General features: G+C 45.2%; 1 protein-coding gene across 12 annotated transcripts in view; it reads left to right on the top strand.

Annotated features, from left to right (window-relative positions):
- Positions 1–18,073, top strand: part of PTPRT (protein tyrosine phosphatase receptor type T) — an 832,297-nt gene that overhangs the window by 526,490 nt on the left and 287,734 nt on the right. For all 12 annotated transcript variants that reach the window (XM_064382448.1, XM_064382446.1, XM_064382451.1 and 9 more), the window contains exons 9-10: positions 15,466–15,667; positions 17,009–17,111. In XM_064382448.1, coding sequence (XP_064238518.1) covers positions 15,466–15,667; positions 17,009–17,111 — 305 coding nt within the window. The remainder of the gene's footprint in view (positions 1–15,465; positions 15,668–17,008; positions 17,112–18,073) is intronic.

Here is an 18,073-nt window from a genome sequence, read left to right as displayed (position 1 = left end):
CGTGATCGATGGATTTCTCCTTAGAAAGGCCTCTCAACCTGATCCCTGACTTGGCCTCTGACAGGGATGCGGGAAGTTCCCAGGTAGTCAGAAAACCCCTCTGGGGTGCTTGGGAAATGCATTCTAGCATCAAGTCCCCTGATCTGCCCCAACTCTCCAGACTTACTTCCACCCCATTTCACCTTAATTTTGGCCTCTGTGCACCCAACTGTGCACTCAAAAGTTCTCCCTGCCTGTCTAAACTCCTAAGATGTCTTTTCACTCTAACTGATCCTTTAACTAACAGCTTTCCAGCAAAAGTTTTTGGGCCGCTGGAAACAAGACTGGCTGCTCTTCATGATGACCAGGGAGCTCCAAGGCTAAGCAGGTGGATTCCAGATTCACACTGCTGGGGTTCCAGGCCTGGCTCTGCCTCTTCCTGTCTGTGAGAACACTGGGAAGTTGTCCTCCTTAAGTCTCAGAATAGTAATGGTAGTAGCCTCAGGAACTTGTGGGATGATTAAACGAGTAATGTGTGGAAAGTGCTTGACAACGCACCTGGCAACTAGTGAGTGGTGATAAATGTCTACTTGTGTTGTTACTGTAATAAATTGCTGCAAGAATGTGAGGGGTCAAGGGGTGCACCTTTGGCTTCTGACTTGTGGGTCCATGATTCCAGATTAGCCAGTTGATGAGACCTAGTGCACATTTCTTTTCCTGTTCTTTTTTCCAATATTTATTTATTTATTTTTGAGATGGAGTCTTGCTCTGTCATCCAGGCTGGAGTGCAGTGGCGTGATCTCAGCTCACTGCAATCTCTGCCTCCTGCATTCAAGCGATTCTCCTGCCTGAGCCTCTAAAGTAGCTGGGATTACAGGTGCCCACCATCATACCCAGCTAATTTTTGTATTTTTAGTAGAGATGGGGTTTCACCATGTTGGCCAGGCTGGTCTCGAACCTCTGACCTCAGGTGATCCACCCCCCTTGGTCTCCCAAAGTGCTGTGATTACAGGTGTGAGCTACCACACCTGGCTCAATACTTAATTTTAAAATAATTTTAGACTTACAGAAAAGTTAGAAAATTAGTAACGAGTTCCTGTATACCTATCACCTGGCTTCCCCTGATGTTAGCATCTTATATAACCACAGTGTAGTGATTGAAACCAGGAAATGAACGTTGATAAATACCTTAAGCTACAATATAATGAGTACTATAATCTGCAGGCCTTATTTGAATTTCATTCATCTTCCCACTATCCTTTTCCAGTCCAGAATCCTATCCATGTTTCACTTACTTGTCATTATTCCTTAGTCTCCTCCAGTCTGGGATACCTCCTCAGCCTTTCAGCCTTTTATTTGTTTGTTTGTTTGTTTGTCTATTTATTTATTTTTTTTTGAGACGGAGTTTCACTCTTGTTACCCAGGCTGGAGTGCAATGGCGCGATCTCGGCTCACCGCAACCTCCGCCTCCTGGGTTCAGGCAATTCTCCTGCCTCAGCCTCCTGAGTAGCTGGGATTACAGGCATGAGCCACCATGCCCAGCTAATTTTTTGTGTTAGTAGAGACGGGGTTTCACCATGTTAACCAGGATGGTCTCAATCTCTTGACCTCATGATCCACCCGCCTCGGCCTCCCAAAGTATTTATTTATTTATTTATTTATTTGAAAACGTTTTATGACCTTGACACTTCTGAAGAATACTGGTCAGTTATTTCATAGACTGTCCTTTAAGTTAGTTTTTTTTTCTTCTGATGTTTTCTCATACTTAGATTGAGATTATGCATCTTTGGCAAAAAAATACCATACATAGCGCTTTCTCAGATCATCTTATCAAGAGGCATATGATGTACATGTTATTTATTTATTTATTATTTATATATTTTTTGAGACGGAGTCTCGCTCTGTCGCCAGGCTGAAGTACAGTGGCACGATGATCTCAGCTTACTGCAACCTCCGCCTCCCGGATTCAGGCAATTCTCCTGCCTCAGACTCCTGAGTAGTTGGGACTACAGGCACATGACACCACACCCAGCAAATTTTTTTATTTTTAGTAGAGACAGGGTTTCACCATGTTGGCCAGGATTGTCTCCTTCTTGGGACCTTGTACTCTGCCTGCCTTGGCCTCCCAAAGTGCTGGGACTACAGGTGTGAGCCGCTAGGCCAGGCCCTAATTTTGTTTTTTAGAGACAGGGTCTCACTCTGTCACCCAGGCTGGAGTGCAGTGGAACAGTCTTGCCTAACTGCAACCTTGACCCCCTGGCTCAAGCAATCCTCCTGGCCTCAGCCTCCCAAGTAGCTGGGACTACAAGCATGCACCACCATGCCTGGCTATTTCAAAAATTTTTTGTGCGTGGAAATGGAAATGAATCTGCCTATATTGCCCAGCGTAAATGTCCATAGTTCTCATTACTGATATTGTTGACATTCATCATTTGGCTAAGAATGTAGCATGTACTTGTTAAGCATTTGCTGTTTCCTTCGGGGATACGAAAGAGAATAAAATATTGCCCGTGGTCTTTAAGAAACTCTCGAGTCTAATGAACAAATGGTGTTCTAGTTACTACGGCTGGTAACAAACCGCTCCAGAATTTAGTGGAATAAAACAACAACTTTATTAAGCTTACGTAGTATGTGGGTCAGGAATCTAAGAGGTCAGGGATGATTTGTTTCAGCTCCACAATGTCTAGGGTCCCAGCTGAGAAGACTCAAATGACCAAGGGTGACCAGACAGCCGAGAACTGGACTCACGTGGCAGCGTCTTCACTTAGCTGTCTGGTGCCCAGATGACTGGACTCAGCTGGGGTTGTCAGTCTGGAGCATCTGCACGGGACTCTCCATGCACCCTGCGTTTGCTCACACATGGCGGCCCCAGGGGAGTCAGACTTCTTTCACGGCAGCTTAGAAGCTGTAGACCGAAGTGTCTCTGTGGACAAGTCAGAAACTGCATTGCCTTCATGACCTAGTCTTAGAAGTCACAAAATGTCACTTCCCCCACATTCTATTGGTCAAAGCAGTCCCAAGTCCCCTAAGACTCAAGGGGATATAAACTCCACCTTTTAATGAAAGCAGCGTCAAAGGGTATTTTTTAAAAAGCACCAAAAGGACTTTCTACTTATACAGATTTAGAAATTCAGGCCCAGAGGACAAGACCTTCACCATCTTGGGCCTCTTTAATTATTAAATGCTTAATTACTGAGCACCAACTCTGTGCCAGACAGGCGTGGACCCAGCTTCTGGCGCTTGCTTGGCAAGTCCCTCCTGAGGCGTGTGGGCTCCGACAGACCCTCTACAAAGCCTTGTGTTCTGACAATTGCAGCCTCCCTTAATCAGCCCCCTCCCTAGAAACTGTTCACACAGGATGTGAATGGAGGAGCCAAGGGCAAGGTGGCAGGGTGGGGTGGAGAATACTGGACTTCGGAATGACCTCATTTCAAATCCCAACTGTACCCTGTTCAGGATTTGTTACATTTTCATTCTTAATCCTCATTTATTTTGTAAACCTTATTGACTCCTTCTCTGTGCCAAGCTGGGTGCTTGGCAATTATTACAATAAATAAATAGAATGAATCCAGGCTTTGCCTTTAATGAAGGATTGTTTCCAGGCTGTGGCTGCCAGAAAGGCTGTTAGTATGGCTGCAGGGTTCCAAGGAGCAGGGTCATGGGATTACTTAACTTCTTGCATCTTCATGCCCAAAGCCAACTGGAGAGGAATTGGTCATGCAACTTAGCAACTTAACCAGGTTAAACTTAGCAGAACAGAAATCAGCTCAGTGTGAAGTTGGAAGGCAAGCAGCTTACATTCAAAAACCCAAGAAGTGTTGCAATACAGACTAAAAGCCATTGGGAGTATTGCTAGACAGACTCATTAAGCAAGAAGGTTTCTGTGAAAATAACAAAATCATAGCACCCAGGACACCCCAGCATGAGATTAAAAGCTGAAAGGAGGTTTAGGCTTCATATTATTGGGCTGCATTATGATAGTTTAGGAAGAAAGGGCTTAGATTCATCCAAGTTGAGGTGGCCCTGCTATGGGATTCTGACTGCATTCTTTGAAATTTAGGGCAGATGGGAAGCGTAATACTCAGAGTATCCCTTCCATGTGGGAGGGGAGGGAAGAGAATGAGACTGGGAAGCAGCTGAGTCCTAAGGATTGGGGTGGGGGCCAGAGGTGCTGCTGGAGGGAACACCTGTTGTCAGGAACACACTCACCTAAAGTCTGTCTGGGAGGGAGCTAAGGAGCAGGGAGGTGACTCGGGAGAGAACCATATGTGTGGGCAGCACATAATGTTAGTTCTTGTTATTATCACCCACTAACCCTGCCTTTTGGTTATGGATGGTGAATACTAAAGACCCTGGGCCAGCTGGACTTCCAGCTTGTTTTCTCCCAGTGTTTGATCCCACAGCCAACAGGAAAACAGCTGAAGTCAGAGAGCAGGACATTGATTGGAAATCACCTAAAGCCATGTTGGGCAAACAAGTTGACTTCCCCACTCCTGCAATGCCTCTTTGATCCATGGTAACCGAGAAAGTCCACACTAGGCTAGAGGGAGCCCCTGGGCTGCAGCAGGATGGACACAGCCAGCAACCACGGGCATGGGTCCCTGTGCTGGCAGTGCTGGGAAAGGAGTGAAGCCCAGGCAGGCCCTGGCACAGCCAACCAAGCCTGCAGGCTGAGCCTCTGACCTTGGAGCTTTGGGAAGCAGGGAGGCCTAGCAGACACTGTTCAGAGGCGTTGCTACTCTGTTCTGTTGTTTTCAGAGCCTTTTGGCTGGTGAGGGTACAAAATACAGCCTCAGTCCAGTCACTTAACTCTTATAAGTGATGGATCTGAGTTTCAGTCTTCCCTCCCACTGTCTGAGACCCACACTCTTCGCCTTCATGAAGGTTAACAGCATTGGAAGGATGAGGCCAGTAAGGACACTTGCAGGTCTCCCCCAGTGGTTTTTAGCCTTAGGGGTCTCATCTCCCTTCAGGTCTGGGGCCATGTGTTGGCTCCGTCTCATTCTTACATTTCTAGGGACCTCATTCTTCTCCAGCCAGGACTCAGAAGCTCTCAAAGTCACTCTAGTCACCTCTCCATCCCCTCTGCTTCTGGTTGAAACCAGGCCTTCTTTGTATTTGCCATCTGCATGAGAGCCAGACCATCCAAAGGGATCCCTGGGTTGTTCCTCTGGTCATGTCAGTCCTCCATCCCCTTGCCTGAGAAAGTGCTTCACCAAATTCGACGTGCATGATAATTAACTGGAGAGCTTATGAAGCAACAGCGTGCTGGGCCTCAGCCCTGGACATTCTAATCAGGAGGTCTGGGGTAGACTCATGAATCTGTATCTCTAACAAGCTCCCAGGTGGTGCTGATGCTGTTTGTCTGCAAACCACACTTCTAGGAGCACTGTGGTGTGATCCTGTATCACTCTTGATAGCCTCCCCTCCCCTTTAATGGCTCTGTATTACCCTCAAAATAAAATATATACACTTGAGTAGTTCATTAAAGGCTTCCATAATCTGAGCTCAGCAGGAATGCCACCTACTGTTGCATAGTTTGTGCACTGCACAAAGATACACTACCAAGGGAATGAAATCCATTAAGCTCTGCGCTGTGTCTGCCAGAAAGAATGTGACTGGATGCTAAGGAAGGCATATCTTTTTCTTCTCACAAAGGCAGCATCAGCTCACTGAAGTACAGGGGGCTGAAACTGAGTTGAGACAGGAACCTTTTTCTACTTTGTGCAAAAGCACCCCGTAGGCAAGCAGTGGTCCTGCCCAAGAGCCTTCTCTTCTTTCACTCTCCACCATCTCCTCTCATTCCTCTCCCCCTTCTCCCATGCCTTCATCTGGTTAGCAGCTTCACACTCTATGGGGAAGGCATCTGACCCCAGAGACTCAATCTCTGTTTTATGCTTGTAAGAGCATATGTTTTCTCTGTTATATGCTCATAAGAGCCATCTTCCCTTCCTTCAGAACGGAAAATTAATGCGCCTTTTCCACTCATTCCTGTGGGCCTCACCAAACTATCAAACTATTATGATAGTTTAAGAAGAAAGAGCTTAGAGCCACCTGAGTTGATGCTGGCCCTGCTGTGGGATTCTGACTGCATTCTTTGAAATTTAGGGCAGTTGGGAAGAGTAATACTCAGAGTATCCCTTCCATGTGGGGCAGGGGAGGGAAGAGAATGAGACTGGGAAACAGCCCACTGCTGAGGATTGGGGGGGCCAGAGGTGCTGCTGAAGGGAGCACCTGTTGACAGGAACACACTCACCTAAAGTCTGTCTGGGAGGGAGCTAAGGAGCAGGGAGGTGACTCGGGAGAGAACCATATGCGTGGTTGGCACATAATGTTAGTTCTTGTTATTATCACCCACTAACTAACCCTGCCTTTTGATTATGGACAGTGAATACTAAAGACCCTGGGCCAGCTGGACTTCCAGCTTGTTTTCTCCCAGCGTTTGATCCACAGTAGGTTCCTGAAGATTCTCTAGAGCTTAGTAGATGGCCAGGCACCTAGTCAAGAGCTCGATAGATATTTGTTGTGGATTCTGTTCTGTAACCACAAAGAGGTTCACAGGAGCCAAATCTCAGCATGCCATTTGTTGTCTTTTAAACAATTCATTTTGAAATAGATTTAAGTTTACAGAGAAATCATTAAAAAAATAATATAGAGAGTTTTTTACCCTTCCTACAACTTTCCCCAGTGTTAACATCTTGCATAGCCATGGTATATTTAGCAAAATTAAGAATTTATGTCAGTGCATTACTATTGGCTAAACTCCAGCCTTTTTTTTTTTTTTCAGATTTCTCCAGTTCTTCTGCAGAAGTCTTCTTTTTTCTTCTAGGTTTTCACATAGCATTTAGTTGTCATGTTTCCTTGTTCCTCAACCTGTGACCATTTCTTGGTCTTTGTTTTTCTGTGACCTTCACACTTTTTTCTTTGTTTTGTTTTGTTTGTTTGTTTGCTTTGCTTTGAGACATGGTCTCACTCTGTTTCCCAGGCTGGAATGCTGTGCTGTGATCATGGCTCACTACGGCCTCAACCTCCAGGCCTCAAGTGATCCTCCTGCCTCAGCCTCCCAAGTAACTAGGACTACAGATGTGTGCCACTATGCCTGGCTGGTTTTTTTTTTTTTTGGAGACGGAGTTTCGCTCTTATTACCCAGGCTGGAGTGCAATGGCACGATCTCGGCTCACCGCAACCTCCGCCTCCTGGGTTCAGGCAATTCTCCTGCCTCAGCCTCCTGAGTAGCTGGGACTACAGGCACGCACCACCATGTCCAGCTAATTTTTTGTGTTTTTAGTAGAGACGGGGTTTCACCATGTTGGCCAGGATGGTCTCGATCTCTTGACCTCGTGATCAACCCGCCTTGGCCTCCCAAAGTGCTGGGATTACAGGCGTGAGCCACCGCGCCCAGCCCCTTGGCTAGTTTTTTAAAAGGTCTTGCTTTCTTGCCCAAACTGTTCTCAGACTCCTGGGCTCAAGTAATCCTCCAGCCCTAGCCTCCCAAAGTGCTGAGATTACAGCCATGAGCCACTGCACCTGGTGGCACTTTGTAAGAGTACTGTTCAATACTCAATCTGAGTTTATCTGATGTTTTCCTGTTAGGAGACTGAGGATATGAGGAGGAAAACCCCAGAAAACATGTGTCCTGCTCACCACATCATATCAGGGGCACATGATCTCAATGTGACTTATCAATGGTGATGCTGACCTTGATCACTTGGAACACTGGTATCTTCCAGGTTTCTCCATTTAAAAGCCACTAATACTTTCCCCTTTCCATGCTCCATTCATTCAAAGTGCATCATGAATCATTGGGTCCAGCCCATCCTCAAGGCAAGAGGAATTAGGTTCTACCTCCCGAAGGGAAGAGTATCAGAGAATTTCTGGTCTGATGAAAAAACCATAAGAGTAACTAGTAACTTTGGTGGGAGGTACTTTGAGGCTACGCAAATATTGTTTCACTGTAGTTTCACCCGCCCATGTCAGCTGTCATCAAGGTATCCTGCCTGCAGCACTATCACGGCAGTGCTCCGGCAGGCCGTTTGAGGACTCCTTTCCTTGGCACGGCCTCCTCTCCCAACTCTTCTACCGAATCCTCTTTGTGCTCTGAGTCCCAGCTCCACCATTCTCAGCTTTGGGGGCCCAGTTGGATCTCCTGGTCAGCTTTAAAAATGTTTCAATGCCCAGGTCCTTCTATCCAGAGGGTTTGATTTAATTGGTCTGGGGTGGGACCCAGGATCTGACTTTTTTACTTTATTTTAAGTTCCAGGATATATGTGCAGGACGGGCAGGTTTGTTACACAGGTAAATGTGTGCTGTGGTGGTTTGCTGCGCCTGTCAACCCATCACCTAGGTATTAAGCCCAGCATGCATTAGCTATTTATCCTGATGCTCTTCCTCCCCCTACCTCAGCCCCCAACAGGCCCCAGTGTGTGTTGTTCCTCTCCTCGTGTCCATGTGTTCTTATTTTTCAGCTCCCACTTATAAGTGAGAACATGAAGTGTTTGGTTTTCTGTTCCTGTGTTAGTTTGCTGAGGAAAATGGCTTCCAGCTCCATCCATGTCCCTGCAAATGTCATGATCTCATTCCTTTTTATGGCTGCATAGTATTCCCTGTTGTATATGTACCACATTTTCTTTATCCAGTCTATCATTATGGGCATTTGGGTTGATTTCATGCCTTTGTTATTGTGAATAGTGCTGGAACTGGCACTATTTTTAAAAGGTCTCCTAAGCATTCTATGCTCAGCCAGGGCTGAGGACCACAGGCCTAGCCCAGTGTTCTCACAGCTTCTCTAAGAGGCTGTCTTCTCTCTCTGGCAAAATCACTTACTTCTGAAGGACTTTGGCCCCCTGTAATATCCATCAAGGCTTGAGTTTGTCCCCAAAGTCTAGAACTATATCTTCCTCATCTATGGCTTTCCTCCCCAGCCAGAGTCTAGCACAAAGTGGGTTCTCAGTGAGCATTTGTGGATGAAGAGAATAAGCAACCCCCCAGAGAAGTAAAAGCAGTAGCTGCGTGTGCACAGAAACAGCAGGTCCTCATGTTCTCACTGGGTCTGCAGCCTCAGACGCACCAGGAGCAGCAATACGAGTGTCAGTTATAATCGCTTTTCTGTTGTTATTATGGTCCTCGGCTCACTAAGGAAAAAACAAGGGCACCCTGGTCAAGGAGTCACCAGCATGTGTGTCACAGTCATCTGTGCATTCTTACTGTTCTTCAAAAGGAGTGGGTTCACTTTGTACTTTGAAATTGCTGGGAAACAAAAGAGCTAATACTTTGCTTTCTGATAAGAGATTACCTTGAGCTGATTTCCTTTTGTACCAGTTGCCTCTGGGGCCACCAAGATGGTAGAGACTGTGCCTGTAGACAGTTGAGAGTGGAGTGGAAAAGAGGAGAAAATGTTTTAACCAGTTGTTTTTAGCTTAAAGAAAAAATAGATAGATTTAACCCTTCATCTGATGCACCAACCAGATTGGTCTTTTTTTTCCTGTGGCGCTGTTAGAAGTTTAGTATGTTGAGACTTCCAGAGTATTAGCTGGAAGCATTGAAGAAAGTCAGGAGATGAGACGGATAACTTAGGGTGCTGACCCTCCCAGGACTTTAGGATGAAGATGCAAATGTAGTGGCAAGATGGGAGGGTGCGGAGCTCAGAGGATGCTTCCGGAGCAATAAGCTGTGAGTGGGCAGGGCTTGACTCCGTTTACACTGTTGTCACTGATAGCTAATGCTGCTATCAATATTCTCAATCTTTTTAAATTCTACTTGATTATGGGTTTAATACTACCTTGTCTCTGATCATGATGCTTACATGAACCTGTTTTTAACCTGACATATATTTAAGTATGTCATAAGAACACTTGGTTAGCTTGATAAAATTATAATGGGTTTCCTCAATTTGGGGTCTTCTCATTGGGAGTGATCTTTGTGAATAAATTATTCTGCCAGGCCATCTATGCTGTCTCTGAACATGGAACCAATGTAGTCACACCCTGCCTCTAGCCCAGTGCCAGGAGCACAGTGCAACTCAACCCAAGCATGTTCAGGAAACAAACAAATCCTTCCTGATGGAATTCTCTGAGAGAAATCATTTCCTTCTGCTCTCCCTCCCTCTCTTGCTCCTTCCTGAAGCCCAGGTGGAAAAGTGACCTGTTCTTCCCACGATGTCTCCTGGTCCGGAGCCTTGGTACAGAAGCTAAAGTCACTTATGAACCCTCTGGAGCTTTCCTCCCAAACAAATGGCTTTTCTTTTTTGTAAAGAAATGGGGGTCATTCTGCAACATAAATTAAAATGGAAACTAAAGTTAGAATTAGAATTTTACCCTTGAAGAACTCGAGGCTCAGAGAGGTTAAGCGATCACTCAAGCCACACAGCTAATTTAATTATTCATTTATACTTGGAAAAGGATAAGTGTTGAACAAACACCTGGTAAGATCTTTGCCTCCTTGGAGCTTAAAGTCTAGTATAGAGGTCAGCAAACTTTTTCTAAAAGGGCCAGAGAATAAATATTTTAGGCCATGTGGGCCATAGGGTATCTGTTGCAACTGCTTAGCTCTGCTTTTGTAGTGTGAAAGTAGCCATAGCCCACATTTAAATAAATGGTTAGCTGTTTTCCAATAAAACTTTACTTATAAAACAGATGGTGGATTGAATTTTACTAGCAAGTCATATTTTTTTCAAATATGGGCTGGTAGAAAAGGGACTTATTGATGAAATTACTACATGGGCACATGGAAAATTAATGGCTCAAAGGAGAGACAGGTGATTCTGGAAACATAAAATAAGAGAACCTGGGAGTCAGCAAAGATGCCTATAAAAAGAGTCACTGTAAGTGAGGTTAGCTAAGGATGAGGAATCATGAATCTGGCAAAAGGGAGATGGGAAGGAAGGAGAGGTCCAAGCTGACAGAACAGCTGGTGCGAAGTCCTGTGGCAGAAAGGACCATCGTTGTTTTCGGGTACTGAAATGAGGCTTGGGGTGGTAAGGGAGAGGACAAGAGAGGCCAGCTCATGCACTGAGCTGATCAAGACCACATTACACAGGCACAGTCTTCATCCTGAGAGCTATGGGAAACCATTGCTCTTACGACATGATTGGATTTTCATTATAAAGCACTTGCTTTGGCTTCCAGCTGGGGATCCTCCTGTCAGCAACTAAAAGAGAGGGGAACATCCCTGAGTACTTGCTGCGGCCAAAGCCTATGCCAGGAGCCCAGGGTTGATGTGCACCCGTGCACCCATCCCCTTACTAACCCTTTATTTATGTTTGCTATTCTAACAGATCTCCCCTTTTCCCCACTTACAAATGCAGATTCATATGGTTTTATACATTTACAGCCACAGCTCCATCCCATCCCATTTTACTCATCTTTCTTCTTTCCCTCCCCAGCCCGATCCCCCACTAACTTCGTAAAACTTGCAAGTTAAATTTTTCAAAGACTGTTTCTGACAAAGCAGTAGGAATTAGATTTGGCGAAGCCCTTCATAAAAAATTGAAGACATGCTATATTAACATACATTGATTTATTCATAGTGTTTCATTACAAGTAAGTGAGGATCCTGTAATACCAGGAAAGGTTAGGAGAGCAGAGGAGCGCGGTATATTATATTGACAGCTTGGTGGAAATTGAGTTGCTTTTGGATTGAATTTGGAGCACCAGGAAAGGAATTGGCTAGTAAATAAGGCATGAGTTCCACCTCCCAGTGTCTGTATATCAATGTAGTTGCCACCAGTGCAGGCAGGGGTACAGGGACAGAATTTTCAAAGAATGCAAGCGCATATCCTCTCCACTGGTGCACTGGGGTTGGTGGCCACAGGCTGAACTCTCTGAACCAGAATCCACCTGCACACTGAAAACTCCATTTGCCCCTGTTTGCTCACTGCTCTGCAGTGGCTCTGGCCTTTGCTCTGTCCAAACCTTTTCCCACCTCGGGTCTTTGCCCAGGTGGTTCCCTCTGCCTGGAACCTAGAACACTCTTTCCTCTTTGACTCAGGATTGTCCTTTGGGCATTAGTTCCACTCTCTCCTGAGATACCTCCCTGAGCACTTTTCCTTACTTTGGTCCTTCTCAGAAGCAGACCTTGAGATAAGGATTTGAATATGAGCAGATTGCTGAGAAGTTTAAGAAACACTGGTAAAGAGGTGTAGGGTGAGGAAGAGAAAGGAAAGTAGCCAGTAATCACTGTGTTGTCAAAGCAGCCCCTAGAGGCAAGTGTAGCTGAGCCGCTCAGGGAATTGAGGTGCTGCAGGAATACCAAGGAGGGGGCGTCTGCAGGGGTGTCAAGGGAGGGGAGCCTGGGGAATTTGTGCATTAACTCCCATCATGGCTGGGGTGTTAATTAACCCCCCATTACCAGCAAGCACCCATGGAGAAAGTCATCAAACAGAGGCAGATAGATGCCTGTAGCACTTGCCTCTGAGAGGGACTGAGGTGGGCAGGGATCACCATAGGGAATGCTGTAGACAGGCCCACCAGAGCAGCCTGAAGCTGGCAGCCACCTGTGTGGTGCACATGCACGCTCAGGCGCTGCTTGAAAAAATCCCAAAGCCCTCAGCTCCCTGCATTTCTCCTCCTGTGCACACTCTGCTCTGGGCAGTCTGACCTCTCCTCCAGGATGTGGCACCACTACTGTTTAACATAGGAGAGATAAATCACTTTTCTCTCCAATACATTTGGTGTCATTGCCAGTAATAGCAAATTGCTTATTTTTGAAGAGAAGTTGATGTGCTTCCTTTTCTGCTTGGGTTTGGCCATTCTTGACAGAAGGTAACTGATGTCGGCTGTCTATATAGCTGGCTTCCCTATCTCAAGAATGGAAATCACTTGAGGACAAGGCCCGACTTGAATTCAGTTGCCCCCGCCCCAGCAGCACACAGTGCAGGGCTCAGAATACAGGAGTACACAGGAAACATGTGAAGGAGCAAGTAAGTGGATGAGTGAATGCGTTCTTCAACTGATGCATGGCGTCTCCAGGCCAGGCAACGTGGTATAGAATATAGAGTACCGGCTTCAGAGTCAGATCTGCTTAGTACAATGTCAGCAATGGATTGTTGAATGTACCTGAGAATGCCTTATTTGCTACTGTCTATGACAACATGGATGAATCCCACGGACGTAACGATAATGTTGAGAGAAAGAAGCCAGAAACCAAGACGCAAATTTCATAGGATTTTATTTATATACAGTGCAAAAACTGGCAAAACTAGTCTATGCTGTTAAAAGTGAGACCGAGGTAGACTGGGTGTGGCGGTTCATGCCTGTAATCCCAGCACTTTGGGAGGCCAAGGCAGGTGCATCACTTGAGGTCAGGAGTTTGAGATCAGCCTGGTCAACATAGTGAAACCCCGTCTGTAATAAAAACGCAAAAATTAGCTGGGTGTGGTGGCATGTGCCTGTAATCCTAGCTACTCGGGAGGCTAAGGCACAAGAATTGCTTGAACTGGGAAGGTGGAGGTTGCAATGAGCCAAGATCATGTCGTTGCGCTCCAGCCTGGGCGAGAGAGAGAGAACCTGTTTCAAAAAAAAAAAAAAAAAAGTCAGGCAGAGGTGATCCCTGTTGGGGGTAGGCAAGTAGGATTGCAAGGGGGTGTAAGGAAAAAGTATTGGGCCTGGTAATGGTTTGGTTTTTGAGTATATGACTATATCCAGTTTTCAAACATTCATCAAGAGGGATACTTTACTGTGTGTATATTATACCATGATTAAACTTTTTATTTTTATTTTTTATTTGAGACAGGGTCTCGCTCTGTCACCCAGGCTAAAGTGCAGTGGTGCAATCATGGCTCACTATAGCCTTGAACTCCTGGGCTCAAGCCATCTTCCCACCTCAGCCCCTGAGTAGCTGGGACTGCAGATGTGCACCACCACAGCCAGCTAATACTTTAATACTTTGTAGATACAGGGTCCTACTGTGTTGCCCAGGCTGGTCTCGAACTCCTGGTTCTAGCAATTCTCCCACCTTGGCCTCCTCAAGTGCTGGGATTTCAGATGTGAGCCACCATACCTAGCCTAATTAAACATTTTTAATGGAACAAACCAGGTAAGACAAACAAAGAAAAAATCCTGTGTTTGCAACTTTACAACTGTGTAATTTCAAGATGTGACACTCAAAGTGTGATCCACGGGACTGTTGCTGGGCTACCAACTGTTGGTTATTTTCACCCTTGGGCAAGTGCAGAAATTGAGAGTGAGCACTTCAAAACTCTTCTAGTACCTTGCTGTGGCACCCAGTGTGTGATCAGGGAACAACAGTAGACAGAAAGCATTCTGCAGGTGTAGACCAGTTTGGCTATTGCTGAACTCACATGATATGTCACAAACCATAGATAAACTATCTCCATATACAATTTGAAAAATGCTGACTGCCTGCAAGTGGCTTCCAAAGGCACTTCAGTTTCTCCATTATTAAAATGAGAGTAGCTATCCTGATGCCCCCAAGGATTTGAGGAAGGCAAAGAAAAAAAAAAGATAATGCCCAAGAAAGCACCAGTCGGCAATTGCTATTTGTGTGGAATATGGGGCCTGTGATCTGCATTTTTATCAAGACTCACAAATGTTCTCATTGGGATACTGTACTTGGACACTGCTCTGTGACCGCAATGTCCAGCATGGTGGTCACCGGCCACACAGGGCCACTGCACTTGTGAAAAGCAGGGGTTAGTCCAAATGAAGTTGTGCTGAAGGAGTAAAAGACACAACATATTTGTAAGACTTCACGAATAGTATAGAATGTAAACAATTCCATTCAATTTTTATGTTGACTACAGATTGAAATGATAATTGCTTGGATACATTGGGTTCAACAGATGTGTTATTAAAATTAGTTGGTTTTTGTTTTTTTTTTTACTTCTTTTCATGAGACTATCAAAAAATTCAGAGTGACATCTGTGGCTCACCCTCTATTTCTTTTTTAAAAACAATTTTGTGGGTACATAGTAGGTATATATGTTTATGGGTTACATGAGGTATTTTGATATAAGCATGCAATGCATAATAATCACATCAGGATAAATGGGTGTCCATCCCCTCGAGCGTGTATCATCTGTGTTAGAAACAATCCAGTTATATCCTTTTAGTTATTTTTAAATGTATGGTTAAATTATTTTGGACTGTACACCCTGTTGTGCTAGCAAATACGAAGTCTCATACATTCTTTCAATTTTTTTCTGCCCATTAACCATCCCCCCACCCTCTGCTACCCTTCCCAGCCTCTGATAGCCATCCTTCTACTCTCTATCTCTGTAAGTTCAGTTATTTTTTAAGTTTTAACTCCTACAAATCAATGAGAATATGCATTGCTCCAGTGGGTGAGCAATGGGGTGTTTGGAGGCTGGGATCATCTGTAAAGTGGACAGCAACAGGCAGCTTAGCAGAATCTGCGGGCCAAGCTCACATGCCCTTCCCTCCCTCCGCTTCCCTAAGGTTCCTTCAGATGAGCTCAGTCCAGCTTCCTGAGCGAGGCATTGATTTGTTTGTTTGCTGGCTTGTCCTACAGATCAACTACAAGGCTGTTGGCTCCCTGGACCCAAGTGCTGACCTGTCCAGCCAGAGGGGGAAAGTGTTCAAGCTCCGGAATGAAACCCACCACCTGTTTGTGGGTCTGTACCCAGGAACCACCTATTCCTTTACCATCAAGGCCAGCACAGCAAAGGGCTTTGGGCCCCCTGTCACCACTCGGATCGCCACCAAAATTTCAGGTATCTCTCCTAGAAAGGAAAAAGGAAGAAAGGTTGTTTCACCCCTACTTGCCAATTTTCCTTGAAGTGGAAATTTTTCTTGAATTGTCACCCTGTGATAGGGGTGGAATTAGGACGATCCAGTCCCTAGTAAGTTATCATTGTTGTCTTCTATGGAGAAAATCTAAATGATGAACTTCTGAAGGTGTAAAAATTAGATTAATTAGGTGGCAGATCACTTAATAATTTGCCCACAGGATGGCATTAAATAGCATGTGTGTGTGTGTAGATAATGTATATTGCATACAAGTTGGTTTTTAAATTCATTTTCAGGAACGTTCTTTGTGCCAGTGTAAGACATTAGCACAGGTTCTCATGAAATGCCTGATAAATGAATGAATGAATAAATGAATTAGTGTTATAGGGCCACAGCAGTCCAAAATTATAGACTGCCATCACCAGTAGGGCTCCCTCTGCCACTAGACAGCCTCAATGCAGAATTATTTCAGAAACTTTTCTGCAGCTTTCATTATCCTAAATATCTATGCAATTCTGGTCTGCATATATACATATTTTGCACATGGTTTTGCAGAAAAACATGATTTTATTTTGTAGCTTAATGTTTTCTCTTGTCTTTATCCCATAAGTGTTTCCTGTGTTGCTACATTGCTTTCGTTATAATGTTCTGTCAAGTGGATGGACGTAATTTAATTATACATTCCCCCGTGGTTGGATATTTGGTGCTTCCATGTTTTACAAAATAACGCTTCAATAAACATGTTACAAAATAAAGTTTAAATCATGGGTTTGGATTATAACTTTAGGATTAAATTCAGAAGTTGGAAAAAGTGAATTAAAAAGGGTGTGGGTTTTAATAGCTGTTACTACAAATGGCTAAATTACCTTCCCAAAGGATTAAATATAGTTGCATTCCTATCAGCTGAGTGTGAGGGAAAGGGGTCTCATGAAGAAAAAAAAAAGGTAGAGGGGAAGTAGTTCATAATTGATTTAATTTGCATTTTAAATGTGTTTAGCAAGGCTGAGTCTGCTTTCACTTCTTCGTTAACACTTATATTCCCTGGATGTATCTGTTTATTAGGGGTGGAATTTTTTGGTTCATGCAGATTACCTGACACATCATTGCCACCCTTCCCCACGCTACTGCACCTTGAAGAAACCTACTGTGGGCAGGTTGGGCACCCGGGCCTCCTTTACTGAAGGCCTGGAAGGCTTCTCATCCAGTTCCTTTTTTAAGCGTCCTCCCTCTAGTCATGCTGGTCTTTAAGGATGGCAGCAAGGGGAGGTGGTGAGCCGGGTGGGAACCTGTGCTGAACTCACCTGCACTCTCTGTTTCCCACCCAGCTCCGTCGATGCCTGAGTACGACACAGACACCCCACTGAATGAGACAGAAACGACCATCACGGTGATGCTGAAACCCGCCCAGTCCCGGGGAGCCCCTGTCAGGTGAGGATGGTTCTTCACTTGGAGTCTGCAGTTTTCCTTCTCTGTGTCACATGGGCCTCCAGTTAAATCATGTGACTGGCAGTGCCCATGGGCAAGACTGGCCAGGAGCAAAGCTTCCTGGGAGGAAAGTCAGCAGCCCCAAGCCCAGTTCAAAGGGAACCCCTGAGTTCAAAACAAACCTGGGCAACATGGGGAGACCCTGTCTCTACAAAGAAAAATGTTTTCAAAAATTAGGTGGAAGTGGTAGCACAGTCCTGTAGTCTCAGCTATTCGAGAGGATGATATGGGAAGATCACTTGAGCCTGGAAGACCAAGACTGCAGTGAGCTGTGATCACACCACTGCACTCCAGCCTGGGCAACAGAGTGAGATCCTGTCTCAAAAACAAAAACAGCAAAATACCAAGTACATCTTAATAGGGACCTGAGATGGTCCAGAAGAAAACTTCCTGGAACGTGTTTACGGTAAATTTAGTTAGTGGGGTTGGGGGCCTGGAGCACAGTCTTCTGGCAAGATCACTTTTCCTTGTGTCACTGCCAGTAACAGCCAGATAGACAGACTTGCTGAATTCTGCAAACAACCTGCTCAGAGATCACAAATGTGCCAAGACCTGAGGGCTGGTCCAGTTTAAGGCTGTAAGGTGTTAGAACCCACAAGGGCACTTGCTGTCTGGTAAAATTGCTGATTTTAACAAGAGATGGTCAGAGTTCAGGAATACAATGATGCATCTCCATAGCTAAACTGACCAGTGTCAGGTCATGACATTAGGAGCACAGGCATCTCTTTTAAACAAGCTACACTTTGCACAAGGGCAGAGATACTGAGTGCCAGTTCTGCCCAGAACTCCAGGAAGGAGGACTACAGTTCCTTAAAATGAAGCAGAGCATCGAGTGGAAAAACTCAAATTGCTCTGTACAGTTCATCAAGCATAAACTGAGTACCTTATGTACCAGGAATGAGGCC

Source organism: Aotus nancymaae, unplaced genomic scaffold, assembly GCF_030222135.1.
Source record: "Aotus nancymaae isolate 86718 unplaced genomic scaffold, 86718_ANA_hifiasm-v0.15.2.pri h1tg000029l, whole genome shotgun sequence".
Taxonomy (NCBI): Eukaryota; Metazoa; Chordata; class Mammalia; order Primates; family Aotidae; genus Aotus; species Aotus nancymaae.
The sequence above is the reverse complement of the archived record's forward strand: the minus strand, read 5'-3'. Positions and strand labels throughout refer to the sequence as shown.